The following is a 24,325-nucleotide window of genomic DNA, read 5'->3' on the forward strand; positions in this document are numbered from 1 at the left end:
GCGTCTCTGGGAGTCAAAAATAATCTGTTTAGCTCTCCCCCTAACAGGCGCTCAGGAAGGGACTTAGGGCAGGGAGGCCTGGATCAGCCCCTTTAGGTGTGCCATCAGCTTGCTATGAGAAGCTGCTGGGTGAGCCAGGGCTTTGGATGACCCTTGTTAGTAGGAGGTGGCATTGAAGGGTGGTAACAGCCAAGTCATTTGGTCTATGGCAAGAACAGAGATAAGAGCTGAAGGATCCTCGGAAAAGGGCAGCCGTGTGTTGTTTCCAGCCAAGTTTTTCCCAGCTTTCAGAGGAAAAATTATTAGTAGCTATGTGGTAAAACAGCTGAGCAACTGGATGAGGCAGCTGATGCAGCCTGGGGCAGTGATTCACTCCAGCATCCTGAATACTGCCTAGAAACACAAGCATTTTGTAAAACGATGAGATTCCAGCACTGGGAGAACTAATACTGCAGGATTATTTTGGTATGATCAGAGATATCAGCACCCCTTCAGGGTCCTTTGTAACCCTGTAGTCACTGCCCAGCTCTGCAGGTGTATGAAAGCCCTGGGTGTTCTCCACCCAGATTCTGTGCATTTCTCCTCTCTAACCCTTCTGTAAAGTCTGGTCGTGTATCAATACAATTTAGCTGCTTACTATTTAGGGTATCTGTACAATTTCTATTTTTGCTCTTTGAAAGCTTTGGCCTGAAGATGGTGGTAACTAGAGATGCTCCTTGGCTACGGGCTCTGCTGCAGCTTCCTGAGCACAGGTATTGACAGTGCTGGAAACACAGCCGTCTTCAGTTTCTTGTCATGCCCGAACTGTCATCAGCGGGAATGTGGCTGAAATGGGATGTGTGTCTGCCCTCACGTCTGCAAGCATTCTCCAGCCCTTCCTCACGAGCTGGGGTTTTCGGGAGCTCTTTGCGAACTTGTTTCTTGTTGGCTGGTACCTGCTGCAGCCTCCCCAGTGCTGGGAAGGCTGGCAGGATCACCTTGCCGGCCTCTCTCCATAGCCACAAGAGAGGTCACCTTCTCAGCCCTGGGGTCCCTGCCTCGTGCTCCCATGCGGCTGCAGCTTCTCCCTAGAGAGATGCTGTGTGACCTTCTGTGATCCACTGATATCATCTCAGCTTTGGATCCCACCCTGCAGCATCCTCGTGGCCTCTTCCAGGCATGGAAACACCTCCAAGCGTGTCATCGGCCTTGCCGTGCCAGGAGGGTCGGAGCTTCCCCCCCCCCCACAGCGGCTCGGCCTCCCCTCCGCGCCGCAGCCCCGGCGGGCCCTGCTTAGCTTGCGGGGCACCGCGAGAAGTAGGTCATGTCTCACGGGAGCCCGCGCGCCCTTCGCTCCCGCGCAGGCGCGCTCCCGCCCGGGCTCTGCGCCGCGAGGCGCGTGCGCAGACGCGAGGTAAACACTCAATTCCCCACCCTCCTTCCCCCCTCGGCGCCGCTTCCCTACACAAACCCCACAGCGCATGCGCGTTTTATCACACCGCCGCTTCCCCCTCCGTCCCCGCGGCCCCCCGCGCCTGCGCTGCGGGCGCGCGCTGCCTCCCCGCGCAAGCGCCCTGAGGCCGCCGCGGCCTCGCCCCTCCCGCTGCCGGCCCTGCCGAGCACGCGCAGTGCGCGCCCTCCCCCGCCCCGCGCCTGCGCAGAGCGTGCGCGTCGCCCGCCCGCCTCATTCCCTGAGGAGCCTCCCGCGCCCTAGCCCGTTGTTCCCGCTCCACCGGCGTGGTCCCGGCCGCCCGCGTCCTTCGCTCTCTTCCCGCCGAGGCAGACGCTCCCCCGGCTCCCGCGGCGGTCCCTCGGAGCGGGGCGGCTGCGGGCGGAGCGGCGCGGACCGGTTGGGGCCGGTTCCCCGCGCAGGCGCAGCGCCCCGTAAACAGGAAGCGGCGGCGGCGGCGGCCCCGGAGCGGCGGAGACAAAGGGGCTGCGGAGCGGGGACGGCAGGGACGTGGCTCGGCTCGGCCCGGCCCGGCGAGCGGCGGCGCTGGCGGCGGGCGGCAGGATGGTGCAGAAGGAGGGGCAGGCGGCGCTGGAGGAGCCCCAGGGCAGTCCCAACCCGGCCGGGGTGCCCGGCGCCCCTTTAGAGCCGCCGGGCGCCACCGCAGGGCCGGTCCCGGGGGGTGAGGAGACCGACACCGAGACGGAGACGGCGCTGGGCTCCCGTCGCTTCCTCTGCGGAGTCGTCGAAGGTGAGAGTTCTCGGAGAGGATCTCTCCTGGGAGAGAGGGGGTGCGGGAAAACGAGGGGTTCGGTATCCGCGGGAGGCCGGGGGTGGGCTGGTCCCAGCTGGCTTTGCTTCCCCGTTTCCTCTCCTCCCCCGCCCGGAGGAGCCCGCTCGGCGGGGAGGTGGCGTGCGGTTCTTGGCCGGGACTCCGCCAGGGTGGGGAGGAGCTGCGGCTCCCGGGCGGGGCTTCTGCCCCCGGGGCTTGTGCTGGAGCGGGGAGCGCCCTTTGATGGCAGCTGTGCGGCGGGGCGAGGGCAGGCCTGGCACCCCAGCGCGCCGATGATTCCTCAGAGGCTGAGGCAGTGCTGGGGCTCGCTTGCTCGTACGTGTCTAAAGGGGAAGTAGGAGAGAGCAGAGCTACCGCGCGATTATCCCGGCTGTACGTGGTCTTCCTGCGCACTGGAGACTCACATTCGGTCCTGAGTAGGGACTAGGTAATTCCGTAAATATCTGCTCTGTAATTAATATTAAAAGTACCTTGTTCTCTAAAGTATTGTAGCTTATTATTTTAATTGTAGAACAGTCCTCTGTTTTTTAGCATAGTTGCTGCATTTAAAGATTTAGATTGTTGCTGAAGCTGCAGAATAAAGGGACTTTTTGCAATTCTCAGTAATGCATTTCTGACAGATCAGTTAAGGTAGGTGGTTGAAAGCCAGCAGGAAAAGTGATTTATTCGCAGCGTAGCAGTTGGTTTTAAATTGTTCATTTCCTGTGATCTCTTATTATTTCTTTACCTATAATGATTTTCTAGTAGGGAAACAAAATGATTAACAGATGGAATGGAGAGGGGAACAGGCAGTTTATCAAAGTCAGTATCTGCCATTACTTGCAGACTGTTTTCTGTTTATATCTTAAATTAAAAGAGCATTTGGCTTTGTAAATATCACTGTGAGAGGTGAATTAGGCCTACTTGATGATGCCTTTCTTTTTAGCACTTGGTAGGGTTTAAATACAGTCAATGTGGAGGAAAATGCCTTTTTCTTTTTTTGCTAATAGACTTAATTCTGTGACGGTAGATGCCAGATTGAAGGCTTTGGAGACAGGCAACAGTGAAGAGAAGCACAGATTGTAACAGCATGTTTTCTCATGTTCCTGCTGATACACCTGAAACATCACTTGTTTGTCCAGGTTTCTGCGTGAACCACTGAGAATACTGTAATAATTTTTCTTGTTGTGTTAGTTACATTGTTGGTTGCCTCAGCATATGTTTTGTTGCAGGTGTTCTTGAGTGTATGGTGCACAAAACAAAGCAATAAAATGGCCTCTGCCCCATGAAGCCGTCAGACACTGGTTAGGAGTTACCACTCTAACAGTAATATGTGTATGGGGGGGAAAAAGGAATAGGGGAGTGTTTAAAAAAAAAAGGCAAACAAAAACCCACCACCAACAGAAAAACAAACTTGTGGTGAATGAGGTAAATGGTAGTGAGTGAAAACATCTGTCTCATTAATGACTCAAGGGAATTACAGAGTTAAGAGAAAAACAGGAATTAACTTCAGAAGTGTAGATAAATACTTAAACATAGTGTAGTGGTTAATACAGACTAAGGTATAGTGAGATTAAAGCACTGAGATGGAGAATTTGGATCTTTGGTAGAAAAGGCAGAGGGCAATTGGCCAAATACTGGGTATGCACTCTAAGAATGTGAAGAGCCTATGTCACTTACCAAATTCACTGTTTTGCAGAGTAATAAGGTCTAAGAGATTGCTGAATGCAAAGCTTGGGTGCACTGCCTCTAGGACGTCCTGGCTTTTAGTGATGGAGAGCATGGTAATGGGATGAGGTATTTTGGCATGATCTGTTGACTTTGTATTAATCTGACACAGAGTCCTGAGGGAGTAGTACAAAACCAGGTCAATTTTTTCATTTGGACAGAAAGATCCAAGAATTGTCATCAGCTGGTGACAGTAGTAACCTAAGAAATGTGTTGACAGATGAGAAAGTATCTCTTCAGATTAACCAGTTCTGTTCAGCCTTATTTAATTAATTTTTGGTAACTGATTTTCTTTCTTTTTATAATAGGCTGTGCCTTGCTTTAGGCTTGTAGGTCTGAAACAGCAGTATTGTAAGTAAAGCAAAAGTCTTGTGAACAAGTTATGAGGCATAGGGGATATTCATTAGGTCTCACAGGATTTCACTTCTCTTGTGGGTTCTTGAGCTTCCTCAGGGCAGCATCAGTCAGAGTCAGGAAACCTAAGCGAAAATAAGAAATTCCTTGTGGGTGAAGTAAACTGGGAGGTTTTCAGGCCTCTCAACTCTCTCTTCTTGTTCTGTGTTGCCCCTGGGCAGTTGTGAGAAGTAGTTGCTCAGTTTTGCCACATTGTGGTGCCAGGCAGTTTGAGATCACTGTTTGAGAGAATAATTCTTAAAACTTGAGCCTCTTGCTTTAAGCTTCTTAAAAGAGCATTGTACACTTAACATGTAACTGAAATACAATGTATAAAAAATGGCTTCAGTTTGGAGTTTAGAAAGGTGGAAGGGTGGTTTTAACCTCAATGGGACTGAATACTTACAGATTTATGAGGGTGAATAGCTTTGGAAATGAAGATACTGTTTAGCTTTTGAACTGGTGTTCTACGGGGACCTGTGAGCTTTGTGTATTAGTAGTATCATTCATCACTGAGTGGCCATGCTGTTTGAAAAGAAGAGCTTATTAAATTTCATGTTATTTTAGTCTCTGGTCTTTGCACGGACTGCAAGCTGAAGCTTTGTTTTGAAGTGCCCACTTGTGGTTGAACTGTTTGCACATAGGTCTAAGTGAGTTGGCTTGACTAAGAGCGCATTGAGAGTGCTTTTTAAAAGTATGATGTTTCTAGAATGGAAAGATTAGATTTAAAGCCAGAAGCAGTTGCAATTTCCATGGAATTGTATGACTTTCAATACAGTCTACTTTAAAATCACTTGTGTAGATGCTTTTATATATGATTATTCACAGACATAGTACTAGCTTGTAAAATGTGGAAATGGTAAAGTAGGATATCAGTTTGCAACTTAATTTTGAGAAAAAGTCTATTAAACAGAATAAAAGAAATAAAATCCTAAGCATTTTGTTGGCTCACTTGCACATGTTTTTAATTACATGTTATCTCCTCCAATATGTATTTATATATTCAGTGTATATAAATTCTAGCCTGTACCACCAGTTAAGCATTTTTGAGCTGGTAAATATTTTCAGGTGTCTTCAGTGTTCACCTTAAAATCAAATCTATTTTGTAGGTGTCTGGAGTGGTAGTTTAATTAGGTTATAACTGCTCAGTCTGCTGCTATAATAATGCTGACTTGACTTGTCAAGGGCATATGCTCAGCAACACAGTTTGTATTCTGAAAATTAATTGCTTCAGTGGCCAAAATTATAAGACCTTAGATCATAAGAAATAAAACAAGTTATAATTGCATTTTAAATTTAGATCAGTTTAGGCTGTTACTATTTTATGCTAACTATTTTTTTTGCTTTCTGCTTTGGGAAGCTTTTTGACAAATGTAGCAAAAGAGGAAGAAAATGGTGGGTCGTTAATACAAAGTTTCATGGAGCAGGCATAATCTAACTGGATAATTCTAATGTTGTTGCCCATAGGATTTTATGGAAGACCTTGGGTGATGGAGCAGAGGAAAGAACTTTTTAGAAGGCAAGTCATGTTTCCTCTTACTGCAGCACATTCCATCGGAATGTAATCATAATCTTCCACTTAAGCCTGGAAAGAATTATTGTTCTAACCTAGAGCAACTTTCTGCCTAATATCTGTATTCTTGGGGATTTGTATTCACCTTTTCATCTTGCATAAACTGAATTTGTCCAATATAATTTGTGCTTCAAATTTTGTGATTTAATGGTATAACACAATGTTCAGTGAACAAAAAAATAAATTAGATTAAGTAGAAGATTAAGATGAAGTAAAACATAGGATTCCTGCATTTGTAGGCTATTTAAAGGCTTTTTTCCTGTGTTTGTAGGCTTCAAAAGTGGGGACTGAATACGTACCTGTATGCTCCAAAGGACGACTACAAGCACAGGATGTTTTGGCGAGAAATGTACTCTGTGGAGGAAGCAGGTAATTGCTTTTATTTCTGCTCTGTGTTTTCTATAAGTAGCTTTTTGAATAAATTGGTTATTGCTATGTATGCTTGCGTGTGTTTAGTCACAGTAGCCTTTCCCAAAGGTGACTGGAGATGTCTTCTTAATACCCTGTAGGTGTGTTTATTGGAGCTTTGGAACAAGCGTGGATTTACTTCTTTTAACTATAACTGCAGATGATTTCTGAAACTGCTTTTAAGACTTTGTCTTACAAGATCTACTTTTTGTCAAGGGAAGGGTTGCTTGGACTTAATTCCTCTGGCTCTTGAACATCTGGGCCATATTTTGAAGTAGAAATTATTTGCTTCAGAAAAGGGAAAAAAGATTGATGAGCAAATAGCATGTCCTTTTATGTGATTCATTAAGTCCTTGTCTCAATGAAAAGAGTACCTGTTACAAAAACAGCTCTTGACCAGTTAGTCAGAACATAAAAGATCTGTTCATGCTAGTGTGAGTTGGTTCATCCACCTCTGGCATTTATGGGGTTTATGATGGTTTATTAGACTGAGGGGATTATAGTTTTCCTTGGGTGAGGGGAAAAAATTATACTCCCTTAAAATTAAATAATCCTTCTTGGAGTCCTCTTTGAATCACTGCAGAAAAAGAATCTAAAGGATACTGCAAGGTAATAGCCAATAACAGCAAAGATTGTTAAATATAATGAAAATAATTGTCTTTATTCATTCTATGAAAGAGTCAATTGCAAGTTTGTTTTTTAAAGCAACTACTTCTGCACAGTGATGTTAAACCCCACTTTTTCATGTGCCCAAGCTTTAATCCTATGAGTAGTATGTGAACCACTGTCACATGATATTACTGCAATAAATTGTCTGTTAGTAGGTGTGGAAAAAATGAGTAATAATTCTAGAATTGTTGATTTACGTACTGTGGAAATAGTCTATATCCATGTTTGTCTCGCAGCACTGAGATTAAGAGAATTTTAAAATTATTTGTAGAATTTTTAACATGGAAAATGAGAATACAAGGACAGTTGTTGTATTCCTGTTGGCATAATTGCTGAAGACTCTTCCAAATAATTTGGTGTTCTTTGCTGTGTTAGTTTCAAGAAATTCCAGCAAATGTTTTTTCTAATTACGATAGAAGAGGCATCTGCACTTTATAATATACTCTAAATGACACCTGAGAATTTTTTTTAACTGTTGAGCTTCTGAACTATTTTAATTTGATTTCCAGAGCAGCTAATGACTCTAATATCAGCTGCACGAGAACACGAAATAGAATTCATCTATGCAATCTCACCTGGACTTGACATCACTTTCTCCAATCCTAAAGAGGTATCCACACTGAAACGTAAGCTGGACCAGGTAAGGATGACACAAACTTAGTACAGTTGCAGTGCTGCTTAATTTGGAAGCTCCAATACCCTGCTCACTCTTGCAGCTTTTCACCAGCTTCTTGAACCTTTTCAGCACTGCTGTTAGGTTGGGTGTCTCTGAATGGTTCTGATGGATGTGTTCAGGTTGTGTTGCAGAAGTAGCCACCAATAACTTAGATTTTTAAAAAAAATCCTCATCTTGTACTGGATGCTGAAGGCTATTTTTGTCTTCAGAGTATTTCGGAATCTTGAAGCCAAGATGCACTGCTAAAGCAAGAACTCTTGCCCACAATAAATGCCTGTGCAGGCAGACCTGACATGCGCATCATCTTTGTTCTCCTAACTGACTCCTCTCCTTTTCCCAAGAGCTGTTACAGAATTAGCTTTTTTCCCAGCTGTCCATCCTGTTAGATCAGCTTTGGGTGGTTAAAACTGGAACAGATTGCAGGTCTTTAAAGGTCTAATCTTTGAGAGAAACAGAGCTTCAGGCATTCATTGTGAATAGAAACCAAAGTCTGTTTTGCCTCCACTATACCCCCATTCCTATAGGTGTTCCCTTTAAGGTAGATTAGATTTTAAAATTCTACAGTTTGATTAAAAGAAACAATTTAACAAATGAAACATTTTGCTCTTGTCTCTTGTATTAGGTTTCTCAGTTTGGCTGCAGATCTTTTGCACTGCTGTTTGATGATATTGATCACAACATGTGTGCAGCAGACAAAGAAGTTTTCAGTTCTTTTGCTCATGCTCAAGTCTCAATCACAAATGAAATTTATCAGTATCTAGGAGAACCAGACACATTCCTTTTCTGTCCTACAGGTAAAATGAGCAGAATCCTTTGGTTCAGCCTTAAATGAGGGGGAGTGTTATCTCACTGTGTGAAAAGCTGGTTTAATATTTAATAACTGCCTTAAGGAGTATTCTGGGGTTGATTGAAGAAATTGACTTATAAAGAAAAGTTTGATTATTCAAATGTATGCAAAGATTTTTCCAAATCTATACATTTCTGAAAGGCTCAATGCCAAGCAAAGAAGGCAACTTGATAGAACAGTTCAAGAAGTTTGAACTGAGAATTAGGCTAAAGGAAGATTTATTTTTTTTTAACTTGAACTGAAGTCTTTGCTTCCTGAATTAGCAGGTTGTTAGTTTCTAAGTTTTTTTTTTTTTTTAAGTAGAAGTAGTCTCTGCTTACTGCTGTCCCTGGTTCCTTTTTAAAATAAAATTGCTGACTTCACTAGTCACTGACTTGCTTTATTTGTAAAAAAAATATTTCTAGTTTATCCTCTTACACTGTAGTAGTTTGGTTCTGTTGCAGACCTTAACTTTAGAGATGTATGTTCCAATGTTACTATTTTTAGGTATTTCCACTTTATAATGAGTCTTGGGGTTTTCTCGTTCTCTTGGATACTGTTTGCTGTAACAGGGCCCTCTATTTATGGACTTGATAAATTTTTTCCATTTTGATACTTGAGCAATTTAAAATAATTCTCTACTTTTTGTTTCTGATATTCATGCTAAGTGTCATTCATAATGTCCTTTTTATTTATACTTCAGACTTTTGGGCCTTGATTAATTTTATAAATGTTCCTCATTTCAGAGGGTGGTATTCTCTCAATGTGTTTGTGGGACAGTTGGGTATGTTGTCACACATGTGCATCCTTCTGATAACAGTGACATTCTCTTTTCTTGTGCAGAGTACTGTGGAACTTTCTGTTATCCAAATGTTGCCCAGTCACCGTATTTACGGACTGTAGGAGAAAAGCTGCTCCCTGGAATTGAAGTGTTATGGACAGGTAAAAAACTGTTTGGTTTGATGGCTTATTTCTTTTAATTTGTTGGTGTTAAGTATTTTCTCATAAGTTTTTATTAAAATAAACTGTCCAACTACTTGGGGATTGAATCTTTAAGTATATGCAAAGCCCTCTGATTATCCTGTTTCCTGCTTAGGTCCGAAAGTTGTATCCAAAGACATTCCGGTAGAATCCATTGAAGAAGTTTCTAAGATCATCCGGAGAGCACCAGTTATCTGGGATAACATTCATGCTAATGATTATGATCAAAAGAGGCTTTTTCTTGGGCCTTACAAGGGTCGGTCAACTGAGCTCATCCCTCGACTAAAGGGCGTTCTGACCAATCCAAACTGTGAATTTGAAGCCAATTATGTTGCCATTCACACGCTTGCGACCTGGTACAAGTCTAACATGAATGGAGTGAGAAAAGATGTGGTGATGAGTAAGTATGCAGAGCTGTTTGCTGGATCTATGCTTAACCATATAAATCATACCAATTCTTGGTGTTTTTAATGATTTTAACTCTTCCTCACCAATTTTTTCTTCTTATGATCACCTAGCCTTTTCTGTCCCATAAGTAAAAGGCAGTTGCCTGAAAGATAATGATCTTGCTTTACTGGCTTCCTGGGGCGTACCTGGAGCACGTGGTATCAAAGAGTTGCTTAGTCTTGAGAGATTTCTGTGGTTATGTAATTAACACTTTTGGAAAACAAATTTAATGCCCAAATTTGACATGTGTCCATGGATATGATTTCATTGGAATAGAAGCAGTTCAGATCAGAAGACACCCTGAATGCCAGGGTGTCTGGTTTCTGTGTTGATATGGATGGTGACCATAATTTTCTTTCTTTTCTAGTAATTTGTCCTTTTTTAAGTAAGCCTGTGAGTGACTGAATGCCTTGTCTGACATTACTTTTATTTTTGCTATTTTAAATCAAACTTGAGTGATAGCTTCTAAAAATTTGTCTCTGTAGCTGATACTGAAGACAGCACGGTTTCGATCCAGATTAAATTGGAAAATGAGGGGAGTGATGAAGATATTGAAACGGATGTTCTCTACAGCCCACAAATGGCCCTGAAGCTGGCCTTAACAGAATGGTTGCAGGAATTTGGAGTACCTCAGCAATACAGCAGTGAGTATGATTTGGTATCATTCTGGGGTTGGTAGAAAAATGGGGTTAGATGTTCAGTATTTGTGTTTAGATTAAGGATATTTTACAGATCCTGGCAATTCATACACTTCAGCTGGAAATATTTTCTACCTTAGTAATTGGGGAACCTTAAAAAAGTAAGAATGCTTGATGTTCTGCAGTGTGCTTGTAATGCTCTGACTGATCAACAGAAGAAATCTTGATGTATTATCCTTTGGCACTTCTGATACAAGACAGGAAAGGGTCTGGATCTTGCTAGTCCCAGTTGTTACTACACTTCAGAGGAATCTGAGAAGGAAAGAGTTGTTTTTATTTTTCCGAGTTGATGTTAGATTGTCGTAAACACTAGTTCTGGTCCTGAAGACTCCGTGTTCTTCCAGTTGTTTTAAGATAGTTTTACTTTCTTGAGTTTCTGTCTACGTAAACCAGCTGAGTTCCTTCCAGCATTGTACACCTTTTCTGTACTAGTGGGAGCTTGGGATCTGAGGTAAAATCTGTTTTTCTCTAATGTGGGTTTCAGATGATCAGAGCATCTTTCTGTGGTAACTGGTGATGGAATAGAAGAGCTGGTTCTCCTGACTGCTCTGGTGCATTTGTGCTTTTGAACTGCTGTAGAGTTTTGTATCTTTCTAAAACTCAGCTGCAGCAGAAATGCTGGGTGAAGAGCAGTAATTAAGGTGTCAGTCTGCCTCCATTTTCACTGTATAGTTGAAGTTGGAAGGGAGCTCTTGAGTCTAACGACCTTGCTCAGGGAGGGTGAATTAGAGCAGGTTGTCCAAGACTGTATCCAGTAAGGTTTTGAATGTCTCAATTTCCCCCAGGTTAAAGACATTTTTGAAATTGAAATATTTTAGCATCAGTCCTTTTCTTATGAAGTGTCCTTTATACTCAAATACAACTTTACCAAGTCAGTTGATGCAGAGGGAAAAATAGTGGCTTTGAGAGCTTTTTATTCTGATGACATAGTTAAAAATGCTGCTGGCAGCACACAAATGTTAACTAATTTTCCTAACTTTTTCTTCATCCTATCTTTGCTTACCAATTATGTGAAAAGGAAACGTGCAAAACTCAAAGTCAGTAGTTAGAATTACATTGACAGAAGTGAACAGGCCAAATACCAAAAGGAAGCTGTGCTGATGGGATGCTGTGGTAACAAAATCATCCATCGTTTGCAGGAGTTGCTGATTTGAATGTTAGTTGGCAGATATTGAAAACTAAACTTGTTTCTTATTCTCAGGTAGGCAGGTGGCCCACAGTGGTGCTAAAACCCCTGTAGGGGATGTAGGGCCACTGGTGGCACCATCCTCTTTAAATGCAGCGACAGTGGTTACCACGGTGTACCAGGAACCCATCATGAGCCAGGGCGCGGAGCTGAGCAGTGACTCACCAGCCTTGGCCAAGGAGGAGGAGAAGAAGCAATCTGATGAGGAACCAATGGACATGGTGGTGGAAAAACAAGATGATGCAGACAAGAATACAAACCAGATACTGACAGATATTGCTGAAGCCAAGATGGCAGAGGAGCTGAAGCCAATGGATACGGATAAGGAGAGTATAGTTGAGTCAAAGTCTCCAGAGATGTCTATGCAGGAAGACTCTGGCAGTGACATTGCACCTATGCAGACTGATGAACAAATTAACAAAGAACATTTTGTGCCTGGGCCTAATGAAAAGCCTCTTTACACAGTAGAACCAGTGACTTTAGAGGACTTACAGCTTCTTGCTGACTTGTTTTACCTTCCTTATGAACACGGGCCCAAAGGTGCACAGATGCTGAGGGAATTCCAGTGGCTCAGAGCAAATAGCAGTGTTGTCAGCGTTAATTGCAAAGGAAAGGATGCTGAAAAAGTGAGTGCAAATATTGTTTCTCTTCTTTTACGTCAAAATCCCAAGCAATTTTATCTGTTGTCTGTAATAAAGACTGGTGTTCTACTTTGTAGGTCCTGAAGGCTAGTGTATAATGAACCACAGGTCACAGTAATTTTCATTACTCCAGTGGAATCTACTGTTTTAAGCCCTGTAGTGCCACGTAGCTATGAAGGCAGTCCAGTGTCTGCATTTGACCAGTGTTCACTGTACTGGCCTCACTTCTAACAGCCATAGAGAATATTTGTAAGTCATGTGTGGTGTGGTAGTCCATCTTGGTAAAATGAAGTAATGAATTGTAGGGTCTTCCTCCATATTTAGAGTACCTCTCCTCCCTAGGAGCCTGTGTTTGATCTTGTGGATCTTTTTCATAGATAGAAGAATGGCGTAACCGAGCGGCCAAGTTTGAAGAGATGTGCAGCTTGGTGATGGGCATGTTCACTCGCCTCTCCAACTGTGCCAACAGGACAATCCTTTATGACATGTACTCCTACGTCTGGGATATCAAGAGTATTATGTCAATGGTGAAATCTTTTGTGCAGTGGTTAGGTAGGTGCATTGGGAGCCATTATAATCCCAGATAGCATATTTTTTTATGTGTATTTTTAATTAGCCCACGGGGAAAACTGAAGTATTGGGCAAATGCGGTTTCCTGGACAGGGGGTCTGGTTTGACCCTGTTTTAAAGGTTTTCCTGTCTTGCTATTTGAAGCAATGCTTGCAGTGAGTTTGCTTTGCTATTAAAAGTGAAGTCTGCTGGATGCTTAAGATTGGAGACCTTGATTTTCTTCTTGGGCTAATGAAACTTGAATCTCATCTGACACGTAAGTGTTGACTTTAACTTACTCTTGACTGAATGCACACTGGACTATGCCATGTAACTCCTTGGATGCCCCGCTGTATGATTGGAAATGACACTACGAAATGTGATCACATCAGCCATCTGCTGTTTGCTCTGTCTTGATAACATTATTGCTGTCTTCAACAGACCTTTCAATGGGCCTGGCCATGAGGAAGGTGATCCTCCCAGCCCATGCGCATGCGAGCTTTAGCATAAGGCTATTCTGGTGCAAAATAATTTCCTTTAAATGCTTTCCAAATTGCTGATTTTTTAAATTTTTTTTTTTTAATTTTATTTTTTGGTAATGGGTGGAAATTGTGGAGCTCTCTGGACAGATTTAGTCTGAGACTTAAAATGATCTTGAAACAGCTTTTTTTTTTTTTTTTTTTTTTTTTAACGTGTGGCACTTTCATCTTTGTTTTGTTTTGTTGGTTTTTTGTTTTTTTTCCTGAAAGATTTTTGGGAGATCCTAAGTTGGCAGATAGCACCAGCATGGCCTGGGTAATTCTAGTGACCTCATTTCACTTTCAGGTTTCAATCCAACTGTAAGGAATATGCTGTGGAGTTGCTTGACATACACAGCAGACAGCAAAGCTGATGGTCTCAAGTCACACTTTCTGTAGCTGTCACAAACCTCACAGTGGCTAACCATTACACAAACTTGGTCTAATCCTAGTATTTGGATTGCCTTTAAATTATATTCCTAAACACTGCCAGATTTAAGCAGGGACAGAGAAGACCGTTAAATCATCAAGTTGGTCTGTGTCCAACAAATTCCTGTGTTTTGTACTTATTAAATATCTGATGCCTAAACATATAGTTGATAAAGAAGAGAGCTTTTAAGACTGCCTTTTGCAAAGTACATAGAAGAAAACTACTGGGGGAGGAAAACTCAGCAGCATTGCAGTATTTTAACATTTCTCTAACAACCTCATGCTGTTTCAAAAGCCTTAGTTGGTGCATTTTTAAGTGTAACACAACTCCTCCAACTTTACTATGCTTGCTAGAATAGTGTGTTTAGCTAGACAGAATGCTCTCTTCTTGATAGCTTAATCTGCTTAAAACTCTAGGCCAAAGTTCTATAAAGGGAACAGTGGTTCTTGTAATCTCTGTAAACATTGAGGGCCCAATGCAGACTGCATTTCAGAATTATCAGACTACGTACTAAATTCAGCTGAAATTGTTTTCAATTATCAGTGTCCCTGTAAAGTTGGGTTCAAGTCTCTAAATGCATCAAATATTTGGAATAGTTCACAGTAGAAGCCAACCCAGTACACATGAACTCTGTTAACTTTGGCACTGTTCTGTTCCAGTACTCACACTGGTATTAGATAGTTGAAAAATTCAGGGTTTTTCACATGTACAGTTTAATACTCTTATGCTAACAGTGCTTCTGTGAGAGGGACCATTTTTGTCTTCAACTTGTGTTTTATCACTAGTGTAAATACAGAGTAAAGGTCTTTGATAAAATACCTAATTATGTAAAGTCAAGTACATTACAAATCCAAACAAGTTAGTTTTCACAGTGGTGTGCTCAATGGTCCACTGGATGTTCACTTTCTTCACCTCTCCTCCCAAGTCCAGCTAGCATTCAGTCCCTTAAATTAGTGTGGCTGTACAGTACTATGGATTACTAATGACTTCTATTGTCTTCTTCCCCATTGTGTACAGATGGGAGAATCCTCAGCACAAGTTTCTACTGCTATTGGATGGACAGCGCCAGATGTTCACAGCGCGTCGTCATTAATTAATTAAAATGGAAAGGTTTTGTCTGTGAGGCAGCTCAGATAGATTAGATGTACAGCAGGCATGAACTGAAGTCACATTTGCGCAGCGACTAAGGCATTAACTATGTTTTTCATTTATACAGCTCTTCATTCACACAGCTCTTTACTGTAATAATTGGAAGTGCTAGTTAAGTTGTAGTCTCAAAGGACAGACAGATACTGTCTTCCAAGTTATTGACTAAATCTCTTTGTGAAGGATATCTTCTTATGTGAGAACTCTAAAATGTGGGAGTAAACCAAATTTGAATTCTGGTGTTTGGATTGTTTCTGAAATTTACCATACTGAGGGTAGTTTGTATTTAACCTGTATTCCTAAACTCTCATAAATGTCAAACTTGGCACACTTTGGGACTCTCTGACTAGCACAACATACTTGTCTGTACTGATCTGAGACTGTTACTTGAACAGGAGGTAGATTGCTGTCTACAAAAGGAAAAGAGTATTTGCGCTGCTCCTCTTGTCAGAAAACTAGGCGGGTAATTGAGGTCTCCACTCCAGATACCACTTGGCTTTTTTCTCTCTCCAGAGCTGTCATATGTGTTACTTGGTGAAGGCTGCAGTGCCTTACTGGCAGAACTGTGTTAAAAGTCAAAAAGACAATGGAAGTTACTTTTTTAAAGTAAGTGCAAACTAAAGCTGAGAACTGCAATGGGCCTGCTGCTTCTGCCTGAGCAGCAGGGTCCCTGGTGCATCCAGTATACTTGTGGAAGAAAAAAATCAAGATACAAAAAGCAAAGCTAGTAGTGGCCACCAAAGGTGTATTACTTAAATTGTGAGTTAATTCCAGTTAACACTACTTAGCTTTTTAATGTGCTAGCAGTGTCGTGAAGGCGTGGCCTGGATTATGTAAATCTCTCTAGTCTCTTGTAAGAATGCTGTTTCATACAGATGTCCTGGCTGCCTGATCTGTTCCAGACTGTTTGCATATATTGCCAGTCCTAGTTTTCTGACAAGATTAGAAACAATCAGTACTAAAATGTGACTTCAGAAAGGTCCATTTTTTTTTTCAGGGGCTGTGATAATGGCATTTGTTTGATCTAAAATTTATGGTAGTAGCTATTAAGCCACGTAGCTTCCAAGATGTCATATTTTCATAGATTAAATGAGTGTTTCTGACACAAATATGAGAAAAAAAAAATGTACAAAGTATGTGGGAAGTTTACATAGTTGTGCATGGCACCATTCTTGTGCCTTCTGGTCTAGAATGAAGTATGTAGCTGAATTGCCTCACCTGTCTGTTACAGGTAATCAAAAATTTGAAATACCACAATTAGTGTGCAAGCACAAAATCTTTATAAATTTTACATTATTACAGCCCCTCCCCCTCCCCAAGCCCTGGATTCTAGCTCAGTTAGAGAGCTTTTTCCACAAGTGTATGTTAGCTTTTTGGACATGTAAGACACCCAGGAAATCCCCCTTCTCGTAACATTCTCCGCTTGGATCTGATCTCAACAGGGTGTCGTAGTCAATCTTCAGCACAGTTCTTAAGTGGAGACCAAGAACCCTGGGCCTTTAGAGGTGGTCTAGCAGGAGAGTTCCAGGTATCAATATGACTTCACAACTGAATGACATTTTCTTTGTTTTATGAGAAACCTTTTGTTGCACATCAGAGGTCTGGAAGGATTGGTCTGCCGAAGGCTTTCTGGTCCAAAGCCCATTAGCCTTACAGCTTGGTTTAAAATAATTTTCCTCCCCTTTCTACAGTAATTTCTCAAGGAGATGCTGCCTGTCCCACGCGCATGCGAAGCGCAGCGGCTTTAGTTGTACATTTCACGTTGTTTCTTTGCAGGTCGCACAGCATTTTTACCTGCGCCCGCAATTGCACAATGCGCGCATGCTTGTCTGCCGATGGGAATTCCATGAGCAAAAGGGATCGTCATCCAAATTTTGGTTCCTCTTGAAATAATGCTGTAATGTGCTTTATTGCGAGGAATTTAATTGGCAAATATTCCTAAATCGCTGTTTGTACCATGTGCAGATTTGTTCATGGATTTTTCAGGCGCTATACTTTTCCCCCCTCACAGGTGCTCTGCGCGCAGCAAATTGAATCAGCGCATTGCTTTTGGGATAAAGCGTCTCCTCTGGCCAGTTAACCCTCTTCAGACCAAACCTTTCCTCCTGACATTCTGTGTTCTTAGTGTAGATATGATTGGTAAAAAGTATTTTAAAGCAGTTAAGATTAACAGACTCTTAATGTGCTGTTTCAATTGCATATTTTAGAACACCAATTGGATATTTTCTATTCAAATAAGGTCTTTGCATTTATAAAGCATACCAACCCCACCTTCTTCGGGGGTAGCAAGTAGCAAATGTTAATTTGGGAGTCTGCAGTGCACACCCAAGAGTGATGGGTTTTGTTGTTCATATAGTTATATTAAGTATTTTGTTTTCACAGCGTTTGCTGCCTATTGATGGGGCAAATGACCTCTTTTTTCAACCACCTCCATTAACACCCACTTCCAAAGTGTACACCATACGACCCTACTTCCCTAAAGATGAGGTAACTGCTTTTGGCACTTGTCACTTTTATTGTTAGTGATGCACTTCCTGTTGTGGCAACAGTGGTTACTGCCGAATCCCTTCTTCCCCAGACGAAGCAGGTGTCCTGATAGCTTGCACAAGGCACAAATGCCAGCTCACAGGGAAACTGAGGTGTTTAGTGATTTGCCTCTGGTTCAGCAACATGCTGTGCAACAGTACGTGTACACCCACAGCTTGATTCCCAGCCTCCCACCCCCTCACACTTTTAAATCTGTGTGTGCCTTCTCTATTTATGAAAGGCAAGTTAAATTTGTTCACAGCTGTTAGAAGAATTCTTGCAGCAGGGAGACATGCAGTGGGTTAACCTTAGAGGGTGGATGTGTATGCCTCTTTCACTCAGTCGTTATTGTGGTACCTGCTGGTATCTGCAGAGTTGTATAGGCAGAACATTGATACTGCATCTCAAATTAGAGCTGAAAAATATGATCATGGTTCAGCCATTCATATCATTTTAGTTACACTTGGAAGCTTCTTGGTCTGATTTTGAAAGAATTGTTGTCAAATCTGCTTTGGAGTGTTTTATACTTTAAAACCAGGAAGATTTTGTTAGTCATTATTGATTAGTGCTTTTTATCTTTCTGTTTTTTGAACAGATCTGTACTGTAGTTTCTTTCCTATTAGCTTGGCGTGGAGAATACTTGAAACTGAAGTATCAGCCAATAGTTAGTTAACTCTTTATGGATACAGTTTAAACAATCTAGGGATTAATGCAGCTTGATATTTGGTGTTGGTAGGTACATTGAGATGAAACAGGAGTTTCTAGGTTGAGTTTGCAGTAGTTCAAATGAGTCCTAACTTCAAAGCCAGTCAGACACATAGGACTGGCACATGAAGACCACTCTTTCCTGCCACTTTTAGGCCAGCTCTGTCCTGTGCTGTTCTCAGGAGCAGCCAAGCAGCCTTTTCCAAACCTTCCTGCAGGACTCGACCTAAGCTGACTTGTTCTTTTGTGGAAAATGGAATTGATATTTCTATACCACCTTAGCAACTGGAGATGCAGCTAAGCATGCAGTCATAAACAGTGTTTGTTCTGAGAAGTTCTCCTTTTAATGAAAGGAGGACAGAGTAGTGTCAAATGCAAAGCATTTTTGTTAAAAAAAGAAATAAAGTTTCTTATTTAAGATGTGACTGATAAAAGTTTGCTCTTTTGAAGAGATTCAGGTGAAAGCCTTTTAACATACAGGATCTGTCTGTCCCTGGCAGAGGTTGAGTTGCTGTACTTGAACATCAGAGGTTTTGTGAAGGGACTTTGTAGCAATGGTGTTGGTCTTCACTGAGTGTTGAGTACCTAACTCTCCGAATTAATCTTGTGCTGTTCCAAGAGCAGGAGGTTGACCGCCAAGCCTTTCCTTTCCTTCCCAGCCATTCAACTTAACTGCAATGTTTTTGAAGGCAACTTTGAGTTACTTTCAGGGAAGAGGTGGAGGGAAGCCCGTTCTTTTGCATAGATGGATACTTTTGACCTCAGGTGGCTTAGTGCCTGTCAGTACTAGGTTACAGTGTAGCTGCTAATGACACATTCTATTTTGAATGTGACTGATAAGTTTAAATCATCTGTTTTCTCTTCCTAGGCATCTGTATATAAGATCTGCAGAGAAATGTATGCTGATGGAGCTGATCAACCCTTCCATAGTTTACCAGATTTAATTGGAGACAAGTATGTATTAGGAACAACTGTCCTGCAGAGGTGGTTCTGAAGGTTGAAGTCCTGACATTGTATTTAATTTAAATTTTTAGAAGTGTGTGGGAAGAACACAAAGAACATTTGAAATAGATAGATAAAATAATTTACCCTCAGGAAATTGGGGTTTTGGTTTCTTAAAGAGACTGTTGACAGTTGTGTCTCACTTCATGTGCTGGTCACCTGTTATATGCTGTTAGAAAATAAATTTAGCTGAAATCTCTGTATTATGAAACCTGTGCGTCATAGTATCTTATTTCAGATTTTGTGAAAGTATATCATGAGAGTATCCATCGTCTGTGGTTACCCTCTGATATTCTTTCTGACCTACTGTAGTTCTTAAGATAAAATAAAATAAAATAAAAGAGGGGGTTTTTGAGGCACAGTCTCCCAGCCAAGTGCTGCAAGTTTTTTCTGAAGTACATGTACAAACTTTTTAAAAGGATAAACAATGACAGATGAAGTTTAAAAAAAAAAGGGGGGGGGGGCATTGAATCTGAGCTGTAAAATGAGCTACTTTGAGTGGGGTTTTTTTGTCTCAGGTGTTTAATTTAGATAGGATTTTATAGGGAGTCTGCTCTGAGTGACAGGAAGGCAGATAAGAAAGGGTGTGTAACTAGTATCAAATAATACCCAAAGGAAATGATGAACGAACAAGGAAATAATGGCAGCAGAGCAACTAAAGGCAAAAGCTGAAGAGTAGTGTGTATGGAATTAAACTGTGGAATCCTGAGGTACATATGTTGCTTATAGCTGAGTTTTGATAGCTGATCAGTCAATTAGAGCTTTGTCTGAACTCATTCCGTGACTGGAGGACTCACTTCTTTGGTTGACCTGGGAGTCTCCTCCATGGTAACCTGAAGGGCATACTTGGTCAAACTGGCCTTCTTTTGACTGAATTTGCACTTTTTTTGTTTTTTGCAGGTTAGTTGGAGGTCTGCTCACCCTCAGCCTGGATTACTGCTTTGTCTTAGAAGATGAGGATGGCATATGTGGCTATGCTTTGGGAACGGTTGATGTGACTCCCTTCATTAAGAAATGCAAAATGTCTTGGATCCCTTTCATGCAAGAAAAATATACTAAACCAAATAGTGACAAGGAGCTGTCTGAGGCAGAGGTTGGTATAACCTGTGAGATCAGAACTATGTATGCTGAAATCTTTCCAAAGAGGGTCTTTGTTTTTCTCTTGCATTTTGAGCTCACATGAAATTCAGTTTTTGCACCTTTCTGATGACTTTGAGTAGGTCAAAAGCATCTGATGTATCAGAAGGAGGCAGTAAAATTATTCATTGCCAGTCAGATACAGCTATGTGCTGTAATACACCCATGAGGTGTACTTTAGTAGTAATCAATGCAGTAAATGTAAAGCACCTTCATCTAGAGAGAATTACATTTTGGAAATAAAGTATTGCTCTGTTCTACTACAAAATGCAGTATTAGTTTCCTCATGCTGCAGGTAGAGCGCTGAAAGTCACATCAGTTTAAGTATGGAAAGCAAATTCAAGAGCACTTGGTTTTGGTGTGAAAATCTATGAGCTGTTTGTGGAGTGTGACAGCTGTAAATGGTGCAGAACAACCTAAAACTGTCCATTAAAAAGGCAAAGAAATAAAAATAGAGTATGTGCACAAACTATTGGTTATGTGTTGGCTTTTGTTTTCTTTCCCTTGAAGTATGGGTCACTGAGAAGGAGCTTTGCATGCCTCCTTTGATGGCCTGAGAAGCTTTTCTGGCTAATCTTTTTGTCTAGAGTACAGACAGCAATTCAGCAGGTGAGGAACCTAAGTGGCCATCAGAGAGACGTGTAGCTGAAAAGCCTGCTGGTTTGGAGGTACACTCCATGAGCAAAGCAGTCTCCCTTGAAAAAGATGAATGAAAATGAAAAGCTGGATAATTATTAAATACCTCTTTCCCATATTCTTTTCAGAAAATAATGCTAAGCTTCCATGAAGAACAAGAAGTATTGCCAGAATCGTTCCTTGCTAACTTCCCATCTTTGATAAAGATTGATATCCACAAAAAAGTGACAGATCCAAGTGTGGCCAAAAGTATGATGGCCTGCCTGCTTTCTTCTCTAAAGGCTAATGGTAAGTTTCTTGCACTTAGAATTCCTTGTTTCCTTACTACATGTCATTTCTAGGGTGCAAGGCAAACTTGGGAAGATTTGGGTAAATAATTACAAAAGCTTTTGAATAGCTAACTTCTGCTGCTGCCGCCTTGAAACAGGTTGCTTTTCACTTTAGCCATAATCCTGCAAATTAGAAGATAGGCAGAACCGAGGGAGCCATTTGGCACTGAGAGCAGACATCTTTACATCTTGAACACTGCACAAAAGTCTGTATTTTCCCTGCTGGCATTGGTAATGATGCCTTTTTTTATGTTTGGCTGCGTGCACTGATGGGTAATTACCAAAACTTCAGCATGGGAAGCGCTTGGCTGCCTGCCCTGACTGCGCACCCCACACCCAGAGTTCCTTTGTGCCACTCAGTGCCCTCTTGTAATGCTGTTTTTGGAGCCAGCATCAGATATTTGTGTGTGCAGTGAAAGGTGTGCAGAGGGTTTGTTCAGACTGATGAGACACCTGCAGTGTGCAGTCCCGTTAGGGGACGGTCAGCTATGCTGCCGTAAATCTGGACTCTTGGGCACTATGCTCCACGTGGAATTGGATCACTGATTTACCTGTTAAAATAGGTGGAAACTCTAGTAATATTTTATGTCTGTGCTTTTTACAGTAACTCTTCTCCTACAGTATTTTGTTTCTTTTCTTCCTTCTTCAGGCTCCCGTGGGGCTTTTTGTGAAGTGAGACCAGATGATAAAAGAATCTTGGAATTTTACAGCAAGCTGGGTTGTTTTGAAATTGCTAAAATGGAAGGATTTCCAAAGGATGTTGTTATCCTTGGAAGAAGCCTGTGAAGTGCTTGACAGCGAACTGTTCCAGTACTGTAGACCCTTAACAGCTGGGCAGGTAGTGGTGGGGATCTTCATATGGTCTAACTGCACAAAGCCAGCAATAAGCCAGCTTGATATAAGGGGCTATGCGAAAATCACCCATCACACATTCAGACTGTAATTTGTTGGAAGGGGATAATGCTGCTGAAAACATTGTTACAACAAAGAGAAACCTTGTCCTCTCCTGGTCCTGTGTGAAGTGCCAAGGAATCTTGCATGGGCTATAGCTTCTCAGAGGAATTCCTCTCAGTCGGTGCTGTGGTTGATGACAGTTCTCTGTGTTCAAGTGTCAACAGAAAATTGGCCCCTGGCAGAATGCCTATAAAGTTGCAGGTTTTTTTTTCTCTGTCATAGGGCAGGATGTGCAACTGGAAGTTGCAGAAATAGGAGGGATTGCTTGTGTCAATCAGCATTTTTAAGGATAAGTAGTTACAGTTCTATTTTTTATTACCTTTACGCTTGTTGATAAAGCAATGACCCATTGTCACATATAATGACCATTGGTTCAAGCTTTGTGTTTTGTTAGGGACGAATGTGCAGTGGTCTGTGGCAGAAGTCACTTAATGACAAACTTGTAAACTCAGTGTATATAAACTTAGCTGTATGCTGACTAACTTTTTGTTTACTAGTTTTTGTAACTTTTTCTTTTGAAAAGTGAAATGGTATAGGTCCAAGATGGCACTTTTGAATAATCTAAAACCACAATTGAGAACAAGTCTGTCCTCAGCACTGACCTTTCTTATTGTGCCTCATATCCAGGGCTAGGAACTGACCATCTTGGGAAAGGGGAGCAGATCCCAACTGACCCTTCCTTCAGATAGCAGTTTGTCACTGCTTGAGGGTATCATTTTCCTGGGACTGAAACAGCAATTCACAGGATGCTTTGCTGAACCCCTTAATTTTGGTAATGTTCGCATGGGATTATGGATTAAAGATGGTGAGAGGGAGAGAGAGCTGGCCCACAGCTGGGATTTGTCCTTGGAAGAGTCACCATGTTTCAAAGCCTGTTCGTACTAGTTTGATTAAATCAGGGTCTTCAAGTCCTGCACATTTGTATCAAATAACTTTTCTATAAGAAATGCCACAATAAGCACATTTTTACACATTATTTAAATGGTTATCTAGTTTTAAATGTTCCAAGAGTTTACTGTTTTTACCCAGGATGGACATGCTTGGTGATGGGATGGATCTGGCATCGTATGGGACCTGGTAGTCAGGTAGTTGGACCATTTATGAAAATGGTATTTCACAGTAGTCCCAGTGTCCCAGACAGGTGATTGGACAATGGTAATGCACTTCGCAGTACTTCCACCTGCTGCCATCACCTGTCTATATCTTATGTTTAAGTTTTCCTGGTGTTTTTTCAGTGGTGCACAAAGGAAGCTTGGTTACTCTTACAAGCCTCCAGCTGCATAGAAGTTAATTTGCAACCTGTAATGAATGGCATTAAGACTGCAGTAATGCTCTCTGCAACCTGTGAGGAGATGCTGTGTTTGGCCTTCTAGTGCAGTCATGTGCAAGATGGTTGTTTTTTTTTTTTTTCTTTTGCAGAATGTGAATGATTTTTAATGTGGTAGGGAAGTATTTAAGTTGAAACAAGTTCATTTCATTTTTAGAGAGAGGTATGGGGTTGTGCTGTGGGATTTCATAAAGTCCGAGCTGAATGCCACTAGTTTTTATACAGCTTTGAGTGCATGTTGAGTAGCTGATACCTTGATTTACCAGGTGGGAGAGTTTTGTTTCTTCATGGATACCAGACTCGACTTATTTTATCTGGATGCATAACATTACAGCATAGGATGCTTGTGGCCTTATTTCTTGGCTTTTAAGGAGTTGCCACATTTTCTCTTCCTATGAATTTGTTACTATTATAGAAGTTAATTGTCTAAGCCTATGGAATGTCAGGCCAATACCATCATTCTAGGATTGTAAAGTGATATGTTGACATATCTTTCATGGTTATGAATTTTCATTAAGGTTGGAATGCCACTTTCATTAATCTGTTTTAGATCAACAGTATCTGTAGCAGAAAAAGACCTGTAAAACTGTATTTGAAGACCATGCGAGAAATAGAATAAAAATTGAGAATTGAATGTAA

At 41.7% G+C, this 24,325-nt stretch overlaps 1 protein-coding gene across 2 annotated transcripts; it reads left to right on the forward strand.

The window, feature by feature from the left end:
- Window positions 1-1,643: 1,643 nt before the first annotated feature.
- Window positions 1,644-24,325, forward strand: OGA (O-GlcNAcase). Of its 2 annotated transcripts, none has more exons than XM_042019158.1 (16): window positions 1,644-2,180; window positions 5,790-5,841; window positions 6,167-6,264; window positions 7,482-7,612; window positions 8,271-8,442; window positions 9,318-9,416; window positions 9,571-9,855; window positions 10,388-10,546; window positions 11,802-12,412; window positions 12,805-12,979; window positions 16,513-16,598; window positions 17,453-17,557; window positions 19,170-19,255; window positions 20,204-20,396; window positions 21,205-21,364; window positions 22,055-24,325. In XM_042019158.1, exons 1-16 carry the CDS (start codon window positions 1,994-1,996, stop codon window positions 22,189-22,191), a joined length of 2,736 nt encoding a protein of 911 aa, XP_041875092.1. In that variant the 5' UTR covers window positions 1,644-1,993; the 3' UTR covers window positions 22,192-24,325. The 2 variants fall into 2 exon arrangements, with proteins under 2 accessions (XP_041875092.1, XP_041875093.1); XM_042019159.1 differs by lacking the exon at window positions 1,644-2,180 and adding an exon at window positions 2,624-2,649.

Source organism: Corvus kubaryi, unplaced genomic scaffold (genome assembly GCF_017639235.1).
Source record: "Corvus kubaryi isolate FWS band 111438036 unplaced genomic scaffold, C.kubaryi_AGA036_p1.0 138, whole genome shotgun sequence".
Classification (NCBI taxonomy): domain Eukaryota; kingdom Metazoa; phylum Chordata; class Aves; order Passeriformes; family Corvidae; genus Corvus; species Corvus kubaryi.